A 25,729-nucleotide genomic window follows, 5' to 3' on the forward strand; every position below is an offset into this window, starting at 1 on the left:
CCTGCCATCCGGATCTACTACTTGATTCAGCACTTGAAAGGGTATCCCCGCCCTCACCCAGATCAATACCCCCCTGGCATACGCCGAGTAAGTGGTGCCAAAGACCTGGCCCCGCCATCTTTTCTGCAAGGCAGCGCACTCTTTTTTGGTGAGATGAGTTTCCTGGAGCATAGCAATCTGAACCCCCCTGCGTACCAGGTATGCATGTACTTTGTGACGTTTCACCATAGTCCGCAGCCCCCGGACATTCCACGTTAGGCATTTCAAGTTAGGTAATGTCCCCATTCCAACTCCGTACAGTCCGAATCAAATAACAACGATCCACAGCCCCCCCAATGCAGTTGCCCCCCCCCCAAACAGTCCCAAAACTGAAACATTCCCCAAACCCCACTCCCCAGGACAGAGCACACGAACCCAATGGCCGCCCCCATCCAAACCTTGATCCAACTTCTCGCACACTTACCCTGTGGTCTCCACCACAGTCGACCTTAAGGGCCTAGGGGGGGTGAGTCGCCGCCGACCCCAGCAAGCGGAGCCCGCGTCCCGCACTTCATCCCCTCCAAAACACACAGCCCCCCCCGGCAACCCGCCCCCGTCAACAGGATATCACCCTACCATGAAGTCCCGATCTAGTCCCAGTTCTATCTCAGCCGCAGAAAATAACATCCGAAGTCTGTGGGGTTACTATCGGCCCCTTCTGGCTCTCCGCCTCCGAAAGTTCCTCTCCTGTTCTGCTGCCTTCCCCTTCCGAGTCCGTTTCGGCCCGTTCACTGTTCTGTTGCGACCCTGTAATGGCCGCCGTCGCTGCGAGTGCATCCCTCTTCGCCGCCGCCATTTGAGCCTCCCGTTTCTCCCGCTGGCGCCTGTTGCGGGATCTGATGCGCTGTGACTGCCGCACCCGGGGCTGCTTGGGTTGGTCTCGCCGACTTTGGTGTGATCTGTCCGGCCCCGCTCTGTACGACTCAAGCCATTGCCAGACTTCGTCCGGAGTCTGGAAAAAGTGCGTGGTGCCATCCATGATAATCCGCAGCTTGGCCGGGTAGAGCAAGGAGTACTGGATGCCTTCCTCCCTGAGCTCCTTCTTCACAGCAAGGAACGATGCCCTGTCCTTCTGGACCGCCTGCGTATAATCCGGAAAGATCGTTACCTTGCTGTTCTCCACCTCATAAGGGCCCGACATCCTGGCCCGCTGGATGAGGAGATCTCGGTCCTTGTAGTGGAGGAGCCGCACCACCATCGGTCGGGGGGGGCGGCCAAGTCCCGGCGAGCGGGCACCCGGTGAGCTCGCTCCAAAGTGAAAAATGGAGTAAGCCCCTCCGGCGCCACCACAGTGCGAAACCAGTTCTCCATGTAGGCCACCGCATCCTCCCCCTCAATCCGCTCCGGCAGGCCTACGACCCGCACGTTGTTCCGCCTATTGCGGCCTTCGGCATCCTCCGCCCTCCGCTCCAGTGTGTCCAGTCGGGCCAAAATGTCCGTGATCCTGTGCTCCGCGGTCACCACCGATGGCTTCAGGTCCAGCAACAGTTGGTCATGATCCTTGACCCGATCCGCCAGCTTCGCGTGATCCGCGCGTAGCAGCCCCAGGCCCGTGGCCACTTGGGCAATGTCATTGTGCAATGCCTCCTTAGTGGAGGTAATCGCCTCAAGGATGGCATCCAAACGCCGGTTCAGCCGCTGTTCCTGATCAAGCTCCGGGGAGGGACTCTCACTCAGCCGAGTCGATGTCGCCGAATCCCCCTCGCGGCTCCCGGGCATCGGCCCTCCGATCGCCGCCATGTCAGGGCGCTGCGTCACAAGTCCGGCCACCCGTACTGCGGGTACACCCGTGGGTCCGTGCCTGCCACCGGGCACCGGGCAGTGCTATGTACCCGCCGACGTTCTCAGGAACAATGGCCAGGCGGACGAGCTCCGTTCCGTCCCCCCTCTTTGGCCTGCGGGGGGGAAGGATGGGTCTTAGGGCGGCGGCCAGCAAGGGCCCCCGATCTTCTGGGTGAGTCGGGTCAGCGTCCCCTGGTCTCAGGACATCGCGCTGCCAATCCTAGTGTGTCGGGCAGCCGGGTGCAGGGTCCCTTGCTACTTGGCGGCAACCGGACTCAGGGCTGAAGTTCGGGACCGTCCGACCTCCTCGCCGCCATTTTCTTCACACCCTGGGTTACACCTCGGCCGCCTCTTCTCTCGATCTCCTCTGGGCCAGCAGTCCCCCAGCGACTCTCCGATTACGCCCGGCTGTCCCCTTACACTTCAGAGGGCAGGAGCGTCGTCTCCGGGTCGCCTAGGGTCCCGAAAAACAGGAGAATTAGCGGGATTCCGCGCGGAGCTGCGAGCTCACGCCGCCATCCCGATCGGCGTCCAAGCCACGCCCCCTATTGTTTCTTACCTGTCTGTGTATTTTTGCAGCTTGAAGACTTTCTGGAGTCACTAGCGATCCCACCCTCCTCCGCCAGAAAGATTATACAGGAGGAAGACTATTAAAACAGAAGAAAGACTCTTAAAAGAGTGGGGAAAAAAGAAGAAAAAAGAATCCATAGATGGCGACCAAAGGTGGGAGCTATGCCGACACCCACCTGGGCCACGAAAAAAAAAGAAATAAAACAATTCCAGGCCCAACCACTAGATGACGGAATAATGCACAGCATAGTGAATCTAGAAAGACTTCAAGCTGTAAAACTACACCGACAGGTAAGAAACTATACTTTCTTTCTTTTTCCGCGTCAGCCAGTGCAGATCCGGAGAGAGCTGTACTTCCAGTCACTTTTTGATTGAATTTGTTTTTACTTTTGTCGACTTTTTTTTTTTTTGTCCATCGACTCCTAGTGCACGAGGGATGCCAGGCTTCAAGGCCTGCGGTTCCTGTAACCAACTGATGTCGGTGACTGATCCGCACCGCGTGTGCCTCTACTGCCTGGAGCGCAACCGACCTCAAGTCGTGCTCCGACTGCCGGACCATGGCCCGAAGTCTTTGCAGGAGCAGTCCCGAAAGTTACTTGAGGCCTGGCAGTCTGCTCCGCGTCGATCAAGCTCCAGGTCGCGTAGGAGGTCGAGGGATTGGTCGCGGAGCCAACACCATTCTTCTTTTAGGTCTTCACACTCTGGTCTGGAAAGTCGAAGTGCAAGAAGTCGAAGAAGCATAGTTGCTCTTCGACTTCTCCGCATCTGTCGGACGAGGGATGCGGTTGGTGCCCGTCACGCAGCTCAGTGTGCGGAGCCCATAGGGTCGGCTTCGGGTTCTCCCCCCCCCCCATATTGCTGGGACCGGGAGCGATCCCTTCCCAGCTTCGTCAGTTTTATGAAGCGATGCACGCCATCTTTAGGCAGCCCAACTCCGCCGGTGCGCCTTCGGGCCCTGCGGACTCAGCTGGGGGCTCGGGCCTTCAGTGCCCGTGGCTTCGGCCTCTGCACCGCAGGGTCCCATTGGATCCAGGCCTGGATCCGAATCTGCGCCTGTCGACCTTGTTACGCCTCCCCCGGCGCAGATTTCACTAGCACATTTGCAACCAGTGTCAGCTGTGTCCTCAGTAAACTTCTACCCCGGCCTCCACCTCGAGGTAGACACGGAGGGCACTGCCTGCGGGTAATTTTGTGGCCCTTTTTCTACCTGGGCTCTTTGGGACCAGATCGGCATCCAGAGAAGGACTATGAGGGGTCCGGGGACCCTTTAACTGACCAGTTGGTTGATGAACAGGACTGGAGAGATGGACTTGGGGAAGCCAGTGGTTTGGATACCTCACCAGACCTTGGCATGTCTCTTCCTACCGTAGCTACGGAGGAGGGAGCGTCATACAAAGTGGTGTTGCGTAGGGTGGCAGAGGCTCTCAACCTGGAGCTTCCTACAAGTGGCAGTCAGGACTAACCTCCTGACAGCGGTGCTTCAACTGCAAGCAAGCTCTTCGGAGACCCTGCTGCCCTCACCGACATCCTTTTGGGCACCTGGGGCAGGAACAACAATGGGGCTCCCATAGATAGGATGATTGCCCGACGCCACCGTCCAGCCCTGGGAGACTCCACTTTCCTCCCCAATAGCCTCCCCCTGAGAGCTTGGTGGTTCAAGCCTCTACTTCCAAGAGCGCATTCCCTAACGCTCCACCAGATAGGGATTCTAAGAAGCTGGATCATCTTGAAAAGAAGATTTTTTTCCTTCTGCCAGCTTGGGACTGTAGTCAGTAAACACTACATGCCTATTGGGTCGTTATTACCACTGCCTCAGTGTCCGGAGGAAGCCCGGACAGTGGTCTCCCAGGCTGGTGCCGCTGGGAGGGACACGACAAATGTTACCATCCGATGTGGGCTGGAATCCCCCTACTCTAGGCAGGACGATTTCCACATGGGTACGCCTGTATGAGATCGACTGGCTTTTCTGGGGACGTCCAGAATAACCTCATGGACATGCTCTTTGATGGCAGTAGACTTTTTTTGCGACAAAGTGGACCACGTTCTAGAGCATTTGAAGGACTCACTGGTTACGGCCAAGTCTTTGGGCCTCTCCAGCCGCCCTTTCTAGACTTCTTTTTGCCCCTTTAGTGGCTCGGGAAGGGTACCCCACTGCGTTCCACCCATGGCGACAGGCTGGCGCAAGTTCCCCAACCTTCGGGTGGCCGGGGACATGGGAACCACTGCCCAGGTTCAGGGTGCCAGCGGGCAGGCCAATCCACCAACCCCCCTTGGCAGCAGCCTCCAAACCTTCGTAGTCAGACATTTCAGGCCCACAAAATGCCAGTGGGCGGCAGGATCCGCCATCACCTCCCCAACTAGCCCCTCGTCACGTCGGACAAGTTGGTTTTGCAGATTGTTTATTGGGGCTACTCCCTCCCCTTCGAGACTGTCCCTCCAGCCATGCCACCTCGGTACCATCGCATGTCGGAGGATCACCTGGGCCTTCTCAAGCAGGAAGTTTCGGCTCTCTGGGCCAAGGAAGCCATTGAGCACGTTCAAGCCCCAGAAGTAGTTTGTGGTTGCTATTCCCAGTACTTTGTTCCCCAAGAAGGACAAGAGCCTTCGTCCTATCTTGGACCTCAGTGACGGTCGGAGCATCAATCACTTCCTCGAAGTTCAAAATGTTTTCGTTTGCTCAGGGTCTTGTCTGCCCTTGACCCTGGAGACTGGATGGTAGCGTTGGACTTGCAGGACGCCTATTTTCACATCCCTGTCCTGCTGGCCCACCGGCGCTACTTGCGTTTCATGGTAGGCCACGAGCATTGTCAGTTTACTGTGCTCCCCCTTCGGCCTTACCTGTGCCCCTCAGGTGTTCACAAAAGTGATGGTGGTGGTCACAGCTCACCTGCACACATCAGGGGTTCCAGTCTTCCCCTATCTCGACGACTGGCTGTTGAAGGCGTGCTCGCCCCAGGTTGTCTCCCACGTCAAGACTACGGCCGACCTGCATTCGCAGGGGTTCTCCATCAATGTGTCCAAGTCACACCTGATCCCCTCTCGGAAGCTCATCTTCATAGGAGCAGTTCAGGACACGACACCGTTTCTGGTTTATCCTCCTGAACAGCGAGTCTGGGATATTTGGGCAATGATTCTGATCTTTCAGCCTCTATCCTGGGTTTCGGGCAGGATGACCCGGAGGCTTCTGGGCCTTATCGCCTCATTCTACTGGTTGATCCTGCCAGGTGGCATATGCGGGCTCTGCAGTGGGACCTGAAGTTCCAGTGGGCGAGGCATCCGGGAAATCTGTCAGATTGCGTCCAAATCTCGGAGGGCACTGCATGACAAATTGCAGTGGTTGCTCATGAACCCGGATTGGGTCCATGGCAGATCCCGCTCCCTTCCCCAACCAGAATACACAGTGGTGACAGACGCATCCTTTCTACATGGAAGAGGTGGAGATCAGAGGCCTCTGGTCTCCGGCGGAGTCTGGGCTCCACATCAACCTTCTGGAGCTGCTGGCGAACCGGCTTGCACTGAAAGCATTCCTTCCCTCTGTCCGGGTAAGAGTAGTGCAGGTGTTCACGGACAACACCACTGCCATGTAGTACTGAAACAAAACTGGGTGGGTTTGTGGACCGTATGTCAAAAGGCCCTCAGCCTCTGGACATTGCTGGAACATCCGGGCATATCCCTGGTGGATCAACACCTGGCAGGTTCCCTGAACGCCAGGGCGGACTCAGCTGCAGGTGCCTGATGGATCACAAATGGTGTCTTCACTCGGGGGTGGTGCAAGGTCTCTTTCAACTGTGGGGAATGCCTTGGTTAGATCTATTTGACACTGAAGAGAACTCGCAAAGTCAGCAATTCTGCACGTTGGAATTTCCAAGGTGGCACTCGCTAGGCAATGCTTTCCGTTACAAGTGGAGTTGCGGTCTGATGTACAGCGTTCCGCCTTAACCACCTCTGCCCAGAGTGCTGAAGATCATCAAGCATGACCGGGCCCAAGTCATTCTTGTGGCTCAGGACTGGGTACGAAGAGTCTGGTATCCCAAGTTGCTCATCATGGCCATCGATCCTCTGATCTGACTGCCTCTTCGGGTGGATCTTAGGTCTCAGCATCAGGGGGGCGGTCCTCCACACGAACCTGTCCAGCCTCCACCTTCTTGTGTAGAGATTGAGCTGCGGCAGTTGACATCATTTGACCTGCCTCCCGAAGTTTGTGACGTAAACTTGGCAGACAAGCGTCCCTCCACTAACACGGTATATGCCTGCAGATGGAACAAATTTGTGGCATGCCCCGCTTTCTGATGTTCTCTTGTTCCTCCTTTGTTTAGCCCAGTAGGGCTCTGCTCTGGGCACTATCAAGGGCTATCTTTTGGACATTTTTGCCTTTCTTCGGCTTCCTGATCAGCCTTCTCTCCATGTCACCAGTTGTTTATCGTTTCTTAAAATGCATAAGTCTTCTCTTTCCACCCATTCCTTTTGTTATGCCTCAGTGGGACTTGAATCTAGTCTTGACCTATTTGATGTGCACTCCCTTTGGGGCACTTCAGAACTGTCCTTTAAGACTTTTAACCCTTAAAATGTGTTCCTGGTGGCCATGTAATGTATGTGTCTTGTAAAGCGCACTGCTGCCCTGAGGCGTCGTGGCGCTGTAGACCGCTGGGGAACCCGTCCTGGCTATCCCTGTGAAATGGTCCCTACTGGGAATTTCCAAGGTGAAACCAGGCATCCCCGGCGAATGTGGGGGGCCGTTTTAGAGATGAGGCAAGCTAATGCCCAGAGTTGCCGAGTGTGATCCCTGTTTAGAGTAGGCACCGAGGCGAGAATTATCGAGTCCGCTGACCCTGGTCCACGACCCTGCCGCGTCGGGAATTGAGCCCTGGTCCCGGGCTGTTCTCTGCTTCCGGGTCTGCCGCCTCTAACCAGTGAGCCACACCTCTCTCCATCACATCTGCTAGAAGAGTGAGCTCCAGGCTCTTTAATCCAAACCTCTTTTTCTTGCCTTGCAGCCGAACAAAGTTGTCCTTAGGACTTGTCCATCCTTTCTTCCCAAGGTGGTTACTTCCTTTCACATTGGGCAAACCATCACTTTGCTCACCTTTTTTCCGCCTCTGCAGAGAGGTTCCACCGTCTGAACCCAAAACGTGCGCTTTCTATCTGGATCGCACATAACAGTTCTGGGTGGATGACAACCTTTTTGTTCGCTACGTAGGCGCAAAGAAAGGTCGGGCCGTACACATGCGGACCATTTCTAGATGGGTCGTTTTGTGTATTAAAGCCTGCTATTCTCTAGCTAAAAAGGAACCTCCAGTGGGGCTCCTCGCCCATTCCACCAGGGAGACGGCAGCTACTACTGCTTTGGGACGAGGATTTCCTCTTCATGACATCTGTCAAGCAGCTACGTGGGCATCACGGCACACATTTACGAAACCCTACTGCCTGAACAGTCAAGTCCTGAGAGACGGCGTCTTTGGCCGTTCTGTTCTCCAGGACTTTCTGGTGTGAACTTGGTTTGCAGACCCACCTCCTGGGTTGTTATTGCTGGGGTATCTATTCTAAGGTATGGAATATATAACTAACTGTTCCTTTCAGATGAGCAAGTTACTTGCCTTCGGTAATGATGTGTCTGTAAGAAACCTAGGTTAGTTAAAGATTCCTTACCACCTCACCCATCCTCCCTGTTCTGCGAACTGATGTTTAGAGTGAAGGACATCCTTACAGGGCCCTAGTTTTGTGCACCAGTGGTCAGTATCTTGCATGGCTCTGCGTTTCTGGTGCGGAAAGTCGTGTACAGAGCGGACGTCAGCCCGCGAGGTGGGTGTCTTAAGTAGCTACCATGACGTCATCCCGGCGACCACGGCGCCAACGACTAACGTGGAGCTGACAGATGCCACCTTCTGACGCGCAGAGGTAGCTGACAAATCTTTCCGGATCTAGTCTGACTCCTGGGGGTAATTCTAAGGTAAGGAATCTATAACTAACCTATGTTTCTTACGGATATATCATTACTGAAGGTAAGTAACTTGTTCTTTAACTAGCTTGAGTAATTAACTTTGTTTTTTTATTAGAAAAATGTATTGTTTATTTATTAGTGGTGGTTTTAGGTTGATTTTTTTTTCTGGACTCTGAGGCAGCTCAGATAAATTTGCTCTAAAAGGCAGTTTACCCTGACCTCGAATTGGGGGACACAATTAACATGGCGTTTTTTAATCTCAGTAGCCCCAGGTGCTGAGGTGACTTTGCCAGAGCTTGCAGAGGAGAACGGGGAGGTGAAAGAGGTAGATCCCAGCTCACCAAAGAAGTGTGATGTCATTGTCATCTCTGGGCGCAAGGAAAAGTGTGATGCGGCAAGAGAAGCCCTTCAGGTGAGAAAAGATCCTACACCAGCATGTGCGGTTTCTGTGAAAGGACTCTATTTTTAGCATTCTGCAACTGCTTGTACCTGGAGTGCTTGTTTTCATGCAAGATGTAAAATAAACCGATTTCAAAGAAAACTAAACAAAATGCAGTCCAAATTGTTGGTTTCCATAATGTAAGAGCAGCACCATTGTTAAGTAGGGGTTGAATCCTGAAGGAATCTGGAGTCAGTCAGACTCCCAGTTTCTCCTCTTCACAGGCTATGGTGCGTGGGGATCCTAAACAGCGATGTCTCAACTTCCACCTGCTGAAGAAATCTGAAATCATGCAACCACCAGCTATGGCAGAGGGCAAACTCCCTGGTGACACTGGACTGGTGCAACTGGCTGGTATGGATGCAATCCTAGCCAAACTCGGAGCCCACCATCTCCTGATTCCCAAACTTCACAGCTGTGGTTCAAGAGGCTCGCTAGAAATTTAGATGTCAAGGCCTCTCCCTGGAAACTGCGACTCTGCTATGGTATGATCTCCCCAGCACACCTTAGGGTCTAGGTCAACCGTAAGCTACATTTCTTTGACACGCCAGCCACAGTCAAAACATTCTGCCAACAATACTTCAGCAAATGACCATTGTCTTTCCACTCTGAAACAAACCCGCCAGATGGTCTGATCTCTTCCCCACAGGTTGTAGGGTGTACTTCTGCCTACCTTACTGCCGCTCTGCTCAACCAGCTACACCTTTATTTTAGCATCCATGTAGGCACTTTCATATGAGCTCTGTTTTCACCTACAAGTTTGCAGAATCTCATTAGACTGTGCTTACTTATCCTATATGTATAGGTATTCGACGTAGCATTGTCACCCCGTAGTGGTACACAAAAATATGTTTCTTATTATATTGTTTTGCTTATTTGGGATTAGCTTGTTGGGTCTATACTGGGCATTCCTGAGCCTGGTCTGGGTGGGGTGGGGTTGTGAAGACCGTTCAAGTCACTGCTTGTTGTTAGCTGTGCTGCCATAATGTATATAATTGTCACTGCCTATACTTCTCCAGTTTTAATTGTACCACATTATGAGACGTACCCACCTCCTTGAACCAAATTCTCTCCCTACCGCACTTGTATCCTGGAATATTAGGGGTCTTAATGACAGTCTGTAGGAAGCTGGCTCTGTATATACTATATCAAAGTGAGGTATAGTGTATTCAGAGTCCAGTGGAACCCAAAAGGTAGGCAGAGGTGAAGTTAGATGGTACCTCACTCTCTATTTGTGGTAGTGTGGTCAAGTTCGGTGATTTGTATAGCGCACTACTCACCCAGAGGGTCTCAAAGCGCTTGAGGGCGGGTGGGAGCATTATTTATCGAATAGCCAGGTTTTTAGTGGCTTTCTGAAAAAGAGGTGGTTCTGTGTAAGGCGGAGGTGAGTGGGAAGAGAATTCCAGGTTTTGGCCGCGAAGTAGGAGAAAGATCTTCCTCCCATGGTGGATCCATTGGTGCGCGGAATTGCGGCGAGGGCTTGATTGGATGAACGTAGTTGGCGGGGGTGTGTAGAAGGACAGTAGTTTGTTGAGGCATTCGGGTCCTAGGTCGTAGAGGGCCTTGTGTGCGTGGGTGAGGAGACAGAACGTTATTCTCTTGTTGACAGGAAGCCAGTGGAGATCTTTCAGGTGACCGAAAATGTGAGCTTGACGGGGGATGTCCAGTATGAGTCTGGCTGAGGCGTTTTGGATGCGTTGGAGTTTTTTCTGTAGTTTGGCTGTGGTTCCGGCGTAAAGGGTGTTTCCATAATCTAGTCGGCTAGTGACTAGTGCGTGGGTGACTGTCTTTCTTGTTTCGGTGGGGATCCAGCGGAAGATTTTTTTGGAGCATGCGTAGGATGTTGAAGCATGATGAGACGGCGTTGACTTGTCTGGTCATCGAGAGGGAGGAGTCTAGGATGAAGCCCAGGTTACGTGCGTGATCTGTAGGTATGGGTGCTGTGCCCAGAGCCGGTGGCCACCATGAGTCTTCCCATGCAGAGGGGGAGGATCCTTAGATGAGGACTTCCATTTTGTCCGAGTTAATTTTAAACGGCTGTTCTTCATCCATTCAGCTACTTTTCATTCCTTCGTGTAGATTGGTTTTGGCTGTGTTAGGGTCTTCGGTAGGTGAGAGGATTAGCTGGGTGTCGTCTGCGTAGGAGATGATGTTGAGGTTCTGTTGGCGCGCAATGGATGCGAGGGGACTCATGTATACGTTGAAGAGGGTGGGACTGAGTGATGATCTTTATGGTACGCCGCAGATGACTTCGGTGGCCTCTGATCTAAAAGGTGGGAGGCGGACTCTCTGGGTTCTTCCGGCGAGGAACGAGATAATCCAGTCCAACGCTTTTCCTTGAATTCCGACATTGCTGAGGCGTTGTATGAGGGTGTTATGACAGACTGTGTCGAAGGCCTCGGAGAGGTCAAGTAGGATGAGGGCAACTGTTTCTCCTTTGTCCAGTAGCGTTCGGATGTAGTCTGTAGCAGCGATGAGGGCAGTTTTGGTGGTGTGTTTGGCTCGGAAGCCAGACTGTGAGGGGTCGAGTGAATTGTTGGATTCAAGGAAGGCGGCAAGCTGACTATTGACGGCTTTCTCGATGACTTTGGCCGGGAAGGGGAGGAGTGATATGGGGCGGTATTGAGTTCAGAGGGGTCCGCTGTGGGTTTCTTCAGAAGGGTGCTGAGTTCGGCATGTTTCCAGCTTTCTGGGAAGGTAGCGGAGTTGAAGGAGCAGTTGATGACATCGCGGAGACGTGGTGCGATGATGGAGTCTGCTTTGTTGAAGATGTGGTGGGGACATGGGCGGTTGGTGAACCTGAGTGGATGGAGTTCATCAGGCGGATGGTGTCTTCAGTAGTGATTGGGTTCCAGGCGCAAAGGTTGTTAGAGTGCTGTTTTGGTTCGGAGGTGGGTGGAGTGGATTCTTATTCGGACAGGTTTTCAAAGCTGTTATGAATGTCGGCGATTTTGTTGGGAAAGAAAGAGGCTAGAGAGTCGCAGAGGTCTTGGGAGGGAGTGATGTCGTTGGTGCCGGCGGTGGGTTTCGTAAATTCTTTGACAATGTTGAATAATTCTTTGCTGTTGTGGGCGTTGTTGTCGAGTCGATCCTTGAATGCTGATTTCTTGGTGGATCGGATCAATTGGTGGTGTTTGCGGGTGGCGTCCTTGAAGGTGGTCAGGTTGTTAGTGGTTGGGTTTTTTCTCCAGGTTTTCTCGAGGGTACGACTTAGCTTCTTGAATTTTTTTAAGGTCATCGTTGAACCAGGGGGCCTTTTTGCTACCTTGTTTGATCTGGTGGTTTTTCAAGGGTGCTAATTCGTCAGCGCAGTGGGTGATCCATTTTGTGAGTTTGGTGGCAGCTTGGTTTGGGTCTGATGATATGGCGGGGGGGTTATGGTTAAGCGATGTGAAGAGTTGGTCGGTGGTGATTTTGTTCCAGTTTCTTCGAGGAATAGGTTGTGGTGGGATGTGGGTCGTGGTCTTTTTGTAGCTGAAGTGAACGCAGCTGTGGTCCATCCAATGGAGAGCTGTGATGTGATCGAAGGGGATGTTTGCTGGAGGTGAAGATAGGGTCGAGCGTGTGTCCGGCTAAGTGGGTGGGGGTGTCAACAAGTTGTTTGAGTCCGAGATTGGCCAGGTTGTCCAGAAGGGTGGTGGTGTTGCTGTCGTTATTCTTTTCCAGGTGGAAGTTAAGGTCTCCCAGTTAAATGTAGTTCTCGGAGGTGAGGGCATGTGGGCTGATGAAGTCAGTGATGTCTTCGTTGAATTGTGTGCGGGTTCCTGGTGGTCTGTAGATGAGGGTGCCTCTAAGTGTGGTCCTGGGGTCGATGTGGATCTGGAAGTGCAGGTGTTCGGCGGTCGCGAGGTTATCGTCGGAGCTGGTCGTGATTCGGATGGTGTTCTTATGGGCGATGGCGATGCCTCCTCCTGTTTGGCTGGTGCGGTCTTTTCGGATGATCTTGTAGGCGTCCGGGATGGCTATGGCGATGTCGGGCGCTGATGAGGCGTTCATCCAAGTCTCTGTAAGGAAGGCGACGTCCGGCGATGTAGTGTCGAGTAGGTCCCAGAGTTCAGTGGCGTGTTTGTGGACGGAGCGGGTGTTCAGCAGGATGCACTTCAGGTGGTTAGAGTTAGAGTTGGAGTTGTGTTTGGAGGAGGAGGATTTGGTGTGGGTCCTGATGCAGGCGAACTTGCAGGAGAGGCAGACGAATGGTCCGTGGGTGTGTCCTGGGGTAGCAACGCAGCATTGTGGGGTGCGTCCGGGGTTAAGGGCAAGGAGAGTTACGGCGTCATACGTTAACCGAGTGGAGTGGGTATTGCGAGGACCAGGGGGTATGGCGCTGGGCGCGGTACAGGCGCGGACGGGCGTAGACGGGCTTACCTTTGGCACACCTTCGGCGCGCATGGGGCGCAACCGCTGCGCGTGAACGCTGCGCGCAAATGCATTTGACATAAGTGGATAGTGGAGGGGGCGGGGGAGGGTCAGCTGGGAGGCGGGAGCGGGGTGGAGGGGCCGGCTGGAAGGCACAACAACAAGATGGCAGCAATAACGAAAATAAACCGGACGAGGTTGGGGTGGGCAGAGGCGCAGGCACAGATACAACAGAGGAACACAATGCGAGCCTATGAAAGCGCTACGCTGGCACACAAGCGCTGCAATATGCAAATACAATAGCGTTACGCTCTAATAAGGCAATGCGGCAATTTCAGATGGTCAGGACGGAGCGCAGTCCAATTTAAAGCACCAGTCAATGCGAGAAATGAAGTGCTACGATACAAGCACCAGTCAATGTTGGGAATGAAGAGCTACGATGCCAGCAGGTATCAGCAGGAGCCAGGGATCGGGAGGAGCGAGGGGAGCGACCGCTACTGACGGAGTCAGGACGGTTCAGAGGGTAAGGCAGTATCAGAGGACAGTGTTAAGCATTTGCTGTACACACACAGTCAGCAAATGAATTTACACACTCGGACTGAACTTCAGACCAATTGTTTTTGAATAAAAAATATTCTTTTAGTTATTTTATTTCCTAGAGCCACGCAAGCCTGGCACAGGTAAGTGATAAGTACTTTGCAGTAAATATACAATTGAAATACAGTATGGATTGAAATGGTATATGCACTTTGTTTTACTTACAGTATTGTTTCAGAGTAGTGCAATGCTTCGTAAATACAGTACATAGACTTGAATGGAATTTTCAGTAAAATTCCAGGTAATATGTTTTTAGATTACTTTTCTTACTCAGCGTAGTATACTACATTGGGACATTTCCTGTAAACAGGTAAGTAAAAGCGTTTTTGTTAAACTATACCATTTTAAGAAATTTCTGTAGGTTTTCAAACTCCACACTTAGAAATTTTTCCAAGAAAAACAGCCAATGTTATCCTATGGAGGAAAATAGTGTTAACGGTTTTAAGGTAAGTATTCGGTAGTGGGAGTTGAGGTTCTGGGGGTAGACTCGGGCTTCCCCCAGGGTCAGGGATGCACTCTTGTTGCACCCTCAGTGGCACTAGGGAGGCTGTGTGCATAGTGCTAAGGCCCAATGTTATCCAATGGGGGATTGGGGGCCTCCGGTTGGTGGCTGCTGACTAGCAGGCCACTTGGTTGTGTGAGCAACCATCCTGGACTTTAGCTCAGGGCAAATGGGGAAACAAAGTAGCACCAAAGGTGCACCCTCAGTGGCACTAGGGTGGCCAGGTGCAGGGTGCTATTTCAACGTCTGGCGCCTTGTTTGCAATGGGGAATATCCGGTTTGCAAAGGCACTGCAGGCTTGGGGTTAAGGTCTCCTGGGGTGTGATGACCACTTCCAGATGTAATTTGGGTGTTTGTTAGGCACCGTTGGTTTGGCCACCCAATGCTGTGGGGTGTCGAATCCAGGAGTGCCTTTTTGGGTCGGATCTTCTTACCAGCTCTTGGCCATGGTTGGAGGGGGGGCCTTCTGGATTTAGGCTGCAGGCCTCGGCTGTTGGTTTGAGGCAGGTCAGGGATTGTTGGATCTCTGGTTAGAACCGCCGGGGGTGATCTCCTCATTGTGTTTGCCTGCTTGGGCCATGGACAGCGGGTGCTGACTGGTGTGGCTTGGCGGTGTCTGGCTGGAGCCAGAGGTTGCAGGTGAACAAAGCCGGTGTTCACAGGAGACAGTCTTTGTGGTTGAAGGCAGATTGGTTCTCCAGGGTTTTCAAAGTTGCTTGCTGCATGGCGCACCAAGACTTCGCAGGAGCAGGTTTGAGGTGGAAGGGGGAGGCAGGCTGGTAGGGGGTGGGGGCCAAGTCAGTGGGTGTCTTCCTCTTGTTTGCTTCTGCACGGCTGTTCGGTCCTTTTTTTCTTGCAGTTTCATCTGGTCTGAGGTGTAGGAGAGTAGGGTCTGCAATCCTATGATCACCCAGATTTTTTGCTTTTGTTTCACTGGTTTACGACTTTCTCTGGCTGTGGGCCTGCCAATCAGACCCACAGCCTGGCTGTTCTCTTTCTAAATTACCTCATGTACCCTAGGTGCATCTACCAATTGGTACTGGGCCACCTTATCAGACCCTGTAACTCAGGGCATAGGTGTACCCAGGGCTGCCAGGGGCTGCAGCATGTATTATGCCACCCCTGGCTGGCCTCCTAAATTTGACACAACTGGCTGCATGACAGCTGGGGCAAAGTCGTGTAATCACCCTTTGCTGTAGGTGTAGTATACCTATACCTAACCCTAAAATGGACACACAGATTCCTATCAGTCACTCCTATGGCAGGCCTTGACAATCCTGAAGGCAGAGTGCTTGGAATCATGTGAGATGGTGCTCTGGCATGAGCTGAGCCTGTCTGCAGCTTGCGGAATCAAGTCCTAATAGCTGTTCCATGATATCGCATACCATATACTCTTAAGTGCATTATAATCCTCGCGGTTAAATGCTATCTTTGGTATTGCTTTATCAAAACATGTCGAGTAAGGTGTCATACGAATTGGAATACTAACCCCTCGCCAATTCTGGCGACGGGGTTAGCATTCCACCCTTCTAGAGGGACACGACATGTATGTAACTGTGAACCCCGGTTAAAGTTAACTGAAGCCTCAGCTCCACAAAATGGATGCTGCCACCACAGACACGAGTCTGACCCCCTGCAGCTGGGAGTCCTTCCAGCGAGGGGAGCCTGGACAAAGGGTTTCCTGTCAGGGGCGGTGCTAGCACCGTCCCAGACATGGTTTTGTGTATCCTGGGTAGGCAGGGCTTTACAGGAAGGTGACTGCTGAGTGGCACCCCGGTGCTCACTACGCATAGGCCGGTCTGAACCAGTTCCAGGGGCACACCAGCCCCTGGCCTGGGGAAGTCCGGCATGGCTGAGGGGTGTAACCACCCCCCACCTAGTCCCACCCATAGGCAGGACCTAGTCACCGGGTCAGCCCCCTTTTTTAGTATAAAGATGGGAGCGGGCCCCCTGTTAAAATTAGATCATCTTTGGAATCAAGATACCACTTTCTTCGAAAGGACTTCACGATTTCTTCTTCAAGATTCTCCCTTGTGGCTAAGGAGTAGTCACCCTGCATCCGCAGGCACCATCCTAAAGAACACTGCGGTCTGCTGCAAGTCCTTCATCACGAATCCGACGACCCAGCTCGACGAGACCCGGCTTCCCTGGCACCTCTGACCTCTACTCACCTCTACAGCCAAGCTGAGAACCGTGAGTGCGACGAGACCTCAAGGGACCGACGATCGCCAAGACTGCACGACATCTTTACTGCAAGCCCACCGTGTCCTCCACTGGTGAGTGCTTTGGGGTCCGAGAAGCCCCGACCCTGCGCAGCTCCAGCACCCAAGATCAGCCCCCCTGCATCTCCACGATCGGCGTGGGGCCCTTCTGCTGTTTGCTGTGCACCGCGTTGTTTGGCTACTAGCCGGCTGGCTTGTGGCCTTCTGAACGACGCCCAACGACTTCACGACTGCTGGTCTGGTTGCTCCAGGCTGGCCCTTGCTTCCTTCTTCAAGAGAGGCACCCCGGACCCTCCTGGTCCACTCCAGACGCCATTTTAGGTCCACCGCGTGGGCTTGAATTTGCCAAGGCTTTGTTGCCCAATCCTGGGTCCAGCGACGCCGACAGCTTCTATCTTCGTGGGACAGCTCGATCCTCCATCCTGGTCGCCGACAACGCCTCCTGGTCCGTGAGATCTTCGAGTCAAGCGTCACCCACTCACCTTGTCGAGGTGGCTACCATCCGGTGCCCTCCTGGTGCCCACTGACTACTGGCTAGTAGTCTCGAACTTGGTCCCCTCTGCTTTCAGGTGTCATCTATCTTCGAGATCCAGGCTTGGATCCAACTGAACTTTCTTCACTGGTCACCGGCCAGCATCTTTTCTTCCGGCTCCTGGTCCGTCTACGAGGATTCCCGACGTCTTTTCAGACCTATGCAGCTGCAGCCCCTGGGCTAGGTAACTTCGGCATTTCGGTGCCCCAGCATAGCCTCACTATCCAAGGGTCAGAATCTACTTTCGTTTTCTCCCTACGAGGTCGGGTTCGCCCGAGAACACTAACTTTCTATTTCCTAGCTACCATAGACTTTTGTCCCGCATCTTGCGTGAGAGTGCACACACTGCACCCGAGTCCCCTAGGCCTCCTAGAAGTAATCTAACGATTCCCTAGTCAAGTCCTAGCGATTCCAAAAGCTATTAGTACTGTACTTACCTGCTAGGAATTTCGCATTCCACTTTCAGAGTATATGGTTTTCCGTGCCCCTCGGGCATTTGTATATACTGTGCTAACTTAAGTATTTTTGTAAGAGTTTTGGTTTGTGCTTAGTACCCTGTCCTCATAAAGAGTACAGGGCTGTTGTGATCTTTAAATAAATAACTGTTTATTTTCATAACACTTGTGTGGTGTCCTTTCACTTGGTATTCAAGGGGTATATGTGTGGTAAACAGCTGGCTTAACACGCCCTCTCGAGTCTTTAGCCTTAGACTGCTCGTATCCACGCTACTAGGATAGCTGGTCTATAAGGTTGACTTACAACCAATCATCAATAAGGGTTGCTGGACTGATACATAGTGCTCACTAGAATAGTGAGCACTGCATATCAGGCCACCTTCTCACATTGGTGAGCAGCGGTTGGGATTTGAGCTTGCTGTTGTTTTACCACACGTATCCTAAGAATATCTTGTTGAAAGATCACATAAGTACTGTTAGGTACATATAACTAAAGCTTAGAATACTCTGAGTTCTACTGAACCAGCTGTTGTAGCTCCTCAAGGCTTAGCACACCTTGGCTGCAACTCTAGCAAGGGACCAGTAGGTAACACATAGTGTAGGTAGGTGCATCACTTACACCACACTAGAAGCAGTATGTCGGTCACAGGAGGAAACATTGAGTCTCCCCTTGTGTCAGTTGACCCTCCACAGGTCATCCCTTCAAGATATACTGCGCTTAGCTTCCATGAGTTACGACAAGTATGTACCTCTAGGAAGATTAAGCAGGGGTCTAACCCCACAACTGCTTTTCTGATTGGTCTCTTAGAGACTCATGATGCAAGGAGGGCTGGTAACCCAGACCCTTCTACTTCAGAAGGCAATATGCCCTCCCTACAGGGACCCTTTGATAACCAGGACCATCCCCTTCAAGAAGCAGATGATGCTGATGATGAGGATGATGACTTGGAGTCTAGGGGTGAGGCAGACCAGGGACCGGTAGAAGTCGTCAGACTAACCAGGACCAACTTAAGCAGACATGAGAGGGACTCTAGGGGAGCCCTGGGGCCACTCTCAGGTCAGCTTAACGTGGGGAATGGACGAGATAGATCTCTATCAAGAGGCTCTATCAGATCCCTTCATACCAATGGCTCTCAACGTTCCTCTCAAAGGGGAATGACATCTCCCCAGAGGAGAATGTATGAGGCTAAGGAAAAGGCAGCCAATCTGAGGATTGAAAGGGAAGAACTTGCCCTGGCCAAAGAAAGGCTTGCCTTTGCTAGAGAGCAACAATTGGGTGGGACAGTCCCCACTGGTGGCAGCATTGTACCTAGCAATAGGGAAAGGAGTTTTGATACAAAACACCTTGGTAAGATAGTGCCCCCCTTTAAGCAAGGGGATGACATCCACAAATGGATTACTGCTTTGGAGAGGGCCTGCACTGTGCAAGGTGTTCCCCCAAGTCAGTGGGCAGCTATCTTGTGGCTCTCCTTTGAGGGTAAAGGAAGAGACAAGCTCCTCACCACAAGGGTGGAGGATGCTAATGATTACCAAGTCTTGAAAAGTGCACTGGTTGATGGGTTTGGCCTAACCACTGAGCAGTACAGGGTGCTGTTCAGGGATACCCAGAAAACTCAGTCTCAAGATTGGGCTGACTTTGTAGATTGTGCCACTAAGGCTTTTGAGGGCTGGTTGCTGGGCAGTAAGGTTACTGATTATAAAGGATTGTACAATTTGATGATGAGAGAGCAAATTTTAAACAATTGTCAGAACCAGTTGTTGCATCAGCATCTTGTTGACTCAGATCTGACCTCTCCCCAAGAATTGGGAAAGAAGGCAGACAGATGGGTTAGAACAAGAGTTAAACAGAACCAGGGCCAGAATCAAGGTGGTCAGAAGAAAGCAGACCAGAAGGGTAAAGATTCAAAAGGGGAACAAAATGACCAGAAGTCTTCGACAGGTCCCCAACAACCCAAAGAGGGTGGGGGTCAGGCTCCCCAAAAGAAGAAAGAAGGCCAATCTAAAAGGTGGTGCCAATACTGCAAAAGTAAAACTCACTGGTTTAGTGAGTGCACCAAGAAAGGAGGAGGGCAGACTCCTGCCACTGCAGCCCCTAAGGCACCTGTGCCCCCTAGTACAGCCAGCAGTGGTAGTGCACCTCCCAAGGGTTTAGTAGGGTTAACCCTGGGTTCTGAGGGGAGTGACAACTTAGTTGGCACCCTCACTCAGGCTGTCCTTGTCAGTACAGGGGATATGGATATGTCCCCTGACATAAGTCCCAATACTTTGGGCAAATACAGACAGACACCTTTTATTAATGGAAAAATGGCTCAGGCCTATAGGGACACTTGTGCCAGTGTCACAATGGTGACACCTAGCTTTGTGGACCCTGGACAGATCATGCCAGGTACAGAATTCCTGGTGACCAATGCAAGCAATGTCACTACCAATCATAGTATGGCAATTGTAGCTTTCTCCTGGGGAGGGGTAACTGGCCAAAAGAAGGTTGTAGTTAGTTCAGACCTCCCAGTGGATTGTTTGTTGGGCAATGATTTGGAGTCATCACAATGGTCAGAAGTGGAGCAGAGGACTCATCTGGAAATGTTAGGCTTGCCAGCACATGTGTTTGCTGTGACCAGGTCACAGGCCAGAAAATGCCCCACTGAACAGGTGCTGGATCCTGGAACAATGGACCAGACACCTTCCAAGAAAAAGAGCAGTAGGGTTAAGGCTGTGCCTTCCCCCTTGCCCCAGGTTGTGGATCAAGTCTCAGAGGAGGCTGACCTGCAAGAATTGAGGGAAACGGAGCCTAGAGAGTTTGAACTTGATCAAGTTGAATTCTTGGGTTCAGGGGGACCCTCAAGGGAAGACCTGGGGAAGGACCAGTTAGACTGCCCTTCTCTTGAACCCCTCAGACAGCAGGCTGCTGCTGAGGCTGCTGGGAACGCCACAGGTACCCACAAGGTATACTGGGAAGATGGACTCCTGTACACTGAGTCAAGAGACCCCAAGCCTGGCATGACCAGGAGGCTGGTTGTACCCTTGTCTCAGAGAGGTTTCCTACTTACCTTGGCCCATGAGATTCCCTTAGCAGGTCACTTAGGCCAGACAAAGACTTGGGACAGACTTGTCTCACACTTTCACTGGCCTCACATGAATGAGGATACCAAGGAGTTTTGTCGCTCCTGTGTCACTTGCCAAGCCAGTGGTAAGTCAGGTGGCACAACAAAGGCCCCCCTTATACCAATGCCTGTGGTGGGGGTGCCCTTTGAAAGAGTGGGGATTGACATTGTTGGTCCAATGGAACCCCAGACAGCATCAGGGCACAAGTTTATACTGGTGGTAGTGGATCATGCCACCAGGTATCCTGAAGCTATTCCACTTAGGACCACCACAGCACCTGTGGTGGCAAGGGCCCTAGTTGGAGTGTTCTCCAGAGTGGGCTTCCCTAAGGAGGTTGTCTCTGACAGAGGTGCAAACTTCATGTCAAGCTACTTAACTGCTATGTGGAAGGAGTGTGGTGTCAATTACAAATTCACTACACCCTATCACCCACAATGCAATGGGCTTGTTGAAAGGTTCAACAGGACCCTAAAAGGGATGATTCATGGACTACCTGAAACACTCAGGCGTAGATGGGATGTCCTGATGCCCTGCCTTCTGTTTGCTTACAGAGAGGTCCCACAAAAGGGGGTTGGCTACAGCCCTTTTGAACTTTTGTATGGGCACCCTGTGAGAGGCCCCTTGTGTTTGGTGAAGGAAGGATGGGAGAGACCTCTCAAAAAGCCTGCAACCAACATAATGGACTATGTACTTGGTCTCCGCTCCAGGATGGCTGAGTATATGGAGAAGGCATCAGAAAACCTTAAGGCCAGTCAAGAACTTCAAAAAGCTTGGCATGACCAAAAGGCTGTCCTGACTGTTTATCAGCCTGGACAGAAGGTGTGGGTGTTGGAGCCAGTGGCCCCAGCAGCACTCAAAGACAAATGGTCTGGGCCCCACACAATTCTTGAGCAAAAGGGAGAGGTCACCTACCTGGTAGACCTTGGAACTCCCAGGAGTCCCCACAGGGTACTCCATGTCAACAGGCTCAAAGCATATGTCGACAGGAAGGACATGAGCTTGCTCATGGCCATAGATGAGGGACAGGAGGAAGAGAGTGACCCTCTCCCAGACCTGCTCACTCAGAATCCTGATGATGGGTCAGTAGATGGTGTTGTCTTTTGTGGCAGCCTCTCTGAACATCAGCAGAAAGACTGTAAACAGGTTCTTCAGTCTTTCAGACATATGTTCTCTCTGACACCCAGTCAGACCAATTGGTGCACCCATGAGGTTGACACTGGTGACAGCCTGCCAGTCAAGAGTAAAATCTACAGGCAGCCTGATCATGTTAGAGACTGCATAAAAACTGAAGTGCAGAAAATGTTGGAATTGGGAGTCATTGAACCCTCAGATAGCCCTTGGGCTAGTCCAGTAGTTCTAGTGCCAAAGCCTCACACCCAAGATGGTAAGAGAGAGATGAGGTTTTGCGTAGACTACAGGGGTCTCAATGCAGTCACTAAGACTGATGCCCACCCAATACCAAGGGCAGATGAACTTATAGATAGATTGGCTTCTGCCAACTACTTAAGTACATTTGACTTAACAGCTGGGTATTGGCAAATCAGGTTAGCTGAGGATGCCAAACCCAAAACAGCATTTTCAACCCCTGGTGGGCATTATCAATTTGTGGTAATGCCCTTTGGTCTGAAAAATGCACCTGCCACCTTCCAAAGGTTGGTGAATCAAGTCCTTACTGGGCTGGTGACTTCTGTGCAGCATATCTAGATGATATTGCTGTCTTTAGCTCCACCTGGGAGGATCACCTGGTCCACCTGAGGAAAGTGTTAGAGGCTCTGCAAGCAGCAGGCCTCACTATCAAGGCCACCAAGTGCCAGATAGGGCAGACACAGGTTGTATACCTGGGCCACCTTGTAGGTGGAGGCCAGGTTCAGCCACTGGAGAGCAAAATACAGTCAATCAGGGACTGGGCTCCTCCAACCACCCAGACTCAGGTTCGAGCTTTCTTGGGCCTGACTGGATACTACAGAAAGTTTGTCAGGAACTATGGTTCCATTGTGACACCATTAAATGAACTGACAAGTAAGAAAATGCCAAAAAAGGTTCAGTGGACAGCAGGCTGTCAAAAAGCATTCGATGACCTAAAGCAGGCCATGTGCACAGCACCTATCCTTAAGAGTCCAGACTACTCCAAACCATTCATTGTCCAAACAGATGCTTCTGAGTTGGGTGTGGGAGCTGTTCTTTCTCAACTGAATTTTGATGGCCAGGATCAGCCCATTGCTTTTATAAGCAGAAGGCTGACCCCCAGAGAGAAGAATTGGTCAGCTATTGAGAGGGAGGCCTTTGCTGTGGTTTGGGCCCTGAAGAAGCTGAGGCCATACTTGTTTGGCACTCACTTCAAGATTCAGACCGACCATAAGCCCCTCTTGTGGCTAAATCAGATGAAGGGTGAAAACCCCAAACTGCTTAGGTGGTCCATTTCCCTACAGGGGATGGACTTTACAGTGGAACATAGACCTGGTACTGATCATGGCAATGCCGATGGGCTCTCCAGATATTTCCACTTAGAACAAGAAGACTCACCTGGTCAAGGTTAGCTTATTGTCCCAAAGTTTGGGGGGGGGGGTCATGTAGGAGAGTAGGGTCTGCAATCCTATGATCACCCAGATTTTTTGCTTTTGTTTCACTGGTTTACGACTTTCTCTGGCTGTGGGCCTGCCAATCAGACCCACAGCCTGGCTGTTCTCTTTCTAAATTACCTCATGTACCCTAGGTGCATCTACCAATTGGTACTGGGCCACCTTATCAGACCCTGTAACTCAGGGCATAGGTGTACCCAGGGCTGCCAGGGGCTGCAGCATGTATTATGCCACCCCTGGCTGGCCTCCTAAATTTGACACAACTGGCTGCATGACAGCTGGGGCAAAGTCGTGTAATCACCCTTTGCTGTAGGTGTAGTATACCTATACCTAACCCTAAAATGGACACACAGATTCCTATCAGTCACTCCTATGGCAGGCCTTGACAATCCTGAAGGCAGAGTGCTTGGAATCATGTGAGATGGTGCTCTGGCATGAGCTGAGCCTGTCTGCAGCTTGCGGAATCAAGTCCTAATAGCTGTTCCATGATATCGCATACCATATACTCTTAAGTGCATTATAATCCTCGCGGTTAAATGCTATCTTTGGTATTGCTTTATCAAAACATGTCGAGTAAGGTGTCATACGAATTGGAATACTAACCCCTCGCCAATTCTGGCGACGGGGTTAGCATTCCACCCTTCTAGAGGGACACGACATGTATGTAACTGTGAACCCCGGTTAAAGTTAACTGAAGCCTCAGCTCCACAAAATGGATGCTGCCACCACAGACACGAGTCTGACCCCCTGCAGCTGGGAGTCCTTCCAGCGAGGGGAGCCTGGACAAAGGGTTTCCTGTCAGGGGCGGTGCTAGCACCGTCCCAGACATGGTTTTGTGTATCCTGGGTAGGCAGGGCTTTACAGGAAGGTGACTGCTGAGTGGCACCCCGGTGCTCACTACGCATAGGCCGGTCTGAACCAGTTCCAGGGGCACACCAGCCCCTGGCCTGGGGAAGTCCGGCATGGCTGAGGGGTGTAACCACCCCCCACCTAGTCCCACCCATAGGCAGGACCTAGTCACCGGGTCAGCCCCCTTTTTTAGTATAAAGATGGGAGCGGGCCCCCTGTTAAAATTAGATCATCTTTGGAATCAAGATACCACTTTCTTCGAAAGGACTTCACGATTTCTTCTTCAAGATTCTCCCTTGTGGCTAAGGAGTAGTCACCCTGCATCCGCAGGCACCATCCTAAAGAACACTGCGGTCTGCTGCAAGTCCTTCATCACGAATCCGACGACCCAGCTCGACGAGACCCGGCTTCCCTGGCACCTCTGACCTCTACTCACCTCTACAGCCAAGCTGAGAACCGTGAGTGCGACGAGACCTCAAGGGACCGACGATCGCCAAGACTGCACGACATCTTTACTGCAAGCCCACCGTGTCCTCCACTGGTGAGTGCTTTGGGGTCCGAGAAGCCCCGACCCTGCGCAGCTCCAGCACCCAAGATCAGCCCCCCCTGCATCTCCACGATCGGCGTGGGGCCCTTCTGCTGTTTGCTGTGCACCGCGTTGTTTGGCTACTAGCCGGCTGGCTTGTGGCCTTCTGAACGACGCCCAACGACTTCACGACTGCTGGTCTGGTTGCTCCAGGCTGGCCCTTGCTTCCTTCTTCAAGAGAGGCACCCCGGACCCTCCTGGTCCACTCCAGACGCCATTTTAGGTCCACCGCGTGGGCTTGAATTTGCCAAGGCTTTGTTGCCCAATCCTGGGTCCAGCGACGCCGACAGCTTCTATCTTCGTGGGACAGCTCGATCCTCCATCCTGGTCGCCGACAACGCCTCCTGGTCCGTGAGATCTTCGAGTCAAGCGTCACCCACTCACCTTGTCGAGGTGGCTACCATCCGGTGCCCTCCTGGTGCCCACTGACTACTGGCTAGTAGTCTCGAACTTGGTCCCCTCTGCTTTCAGGTGTCATCTATCTTCGAGATCCAGGCTTGGATCCAACTGAACTTTCTTCACTGGTCACCGGCCAGCATCTTTTCTTCCGGCTCCTGGTCCGTCTACGAGGATTCCCGACGTCTTTTCAGACCTATGCAGCTGCAGCCCCTGGGCTAGGTAACTTCGGCATTTCGGTGCCCCAGCATAGCCTCACTATCCAAGGGTCAGAATCTACTTTCGTTTTCTCCCTACCAGGTCGGGTTCGCCCGAGAACACTAACTTTCTATTTCCTAGCTACCATAGACTTTTGTCCCGCATCTCGCGTGAGAGTGCACACACTGCACCCGAGTCCCCTAGGCCTCCTAGAAGTAATCTAACGATTCCCTAGTCAAGTCCTAGCGATTCCAAAAGCTATTAGTACTGTACTTACCTGCTAAGAATTTCGCATTCCACTTTCAGAGTATATGGTTTTCCGTGCCCCTCGGGCATTTGTATATACTGTGCTAACTTAAGTATTTTTGTAAGAGTTTTGGTTTGTGCTTAGTACCCTGTCCTCATAAAGAGTACAGGGCTGTTGTGATCTTTAAATAAATAACTGTTTATTTTCATAACACTTGTGTGGTGTCCTTTCACTTGGTATTCAAGGGGTATATGTGTGGTAAACAGCTGGCTTAACACGCCCTCTCGAGTCTTTAGCCTTAGACTGCTCGTATCCACGCTACTAGGATAGCTGGTCTATA

The 25,729-nt window shown here is 52.0% G+C and overlaps 1 protein-coding gene across 4 annotated transcripts in view; it reads left to right on the forward strand.

Moving 5' to 3' along the window:
- The window catches only part of HDLBP (high density lipoprotein binding protein), a 955,902-nt gene that overhangs the window by 668,463 nt on the left and 261,710 nt on the right, over positions 1 to 25,729 (forward strand). For 2 of the 4 annotated variants that reach the window (XM_086944014.1, XM_086944015.1), the window contains exon 21: positions 8,593 to 8,741. In XM_086944014.1, coding sequence (XP_086800140.1) covers positions 8,593 to 8,741 — 149 coding nt within the window. The remainder of the gene's footprint in view (positions 1 to 8,592; positions 8,742 to 25,729) is intronic. The other 2 variants (XM_086944016.1, XM_086944017.1) reach the window with 1 other exon arrangement.

This window comes from Lissotriton vulgaris, chromosome 11 (genome assembly GCF_964263255.1).
Source record: "Lissotriton vulgaris chromosome 11, aLisVul1.2, whole genome shotgun sequence".
Lineage (NCBI taxonomy): Eukaryota > Metazoa > Chordata > Amphibia > Caudata > Salamandridae > Lissotriton > Lissotriton vulgaris.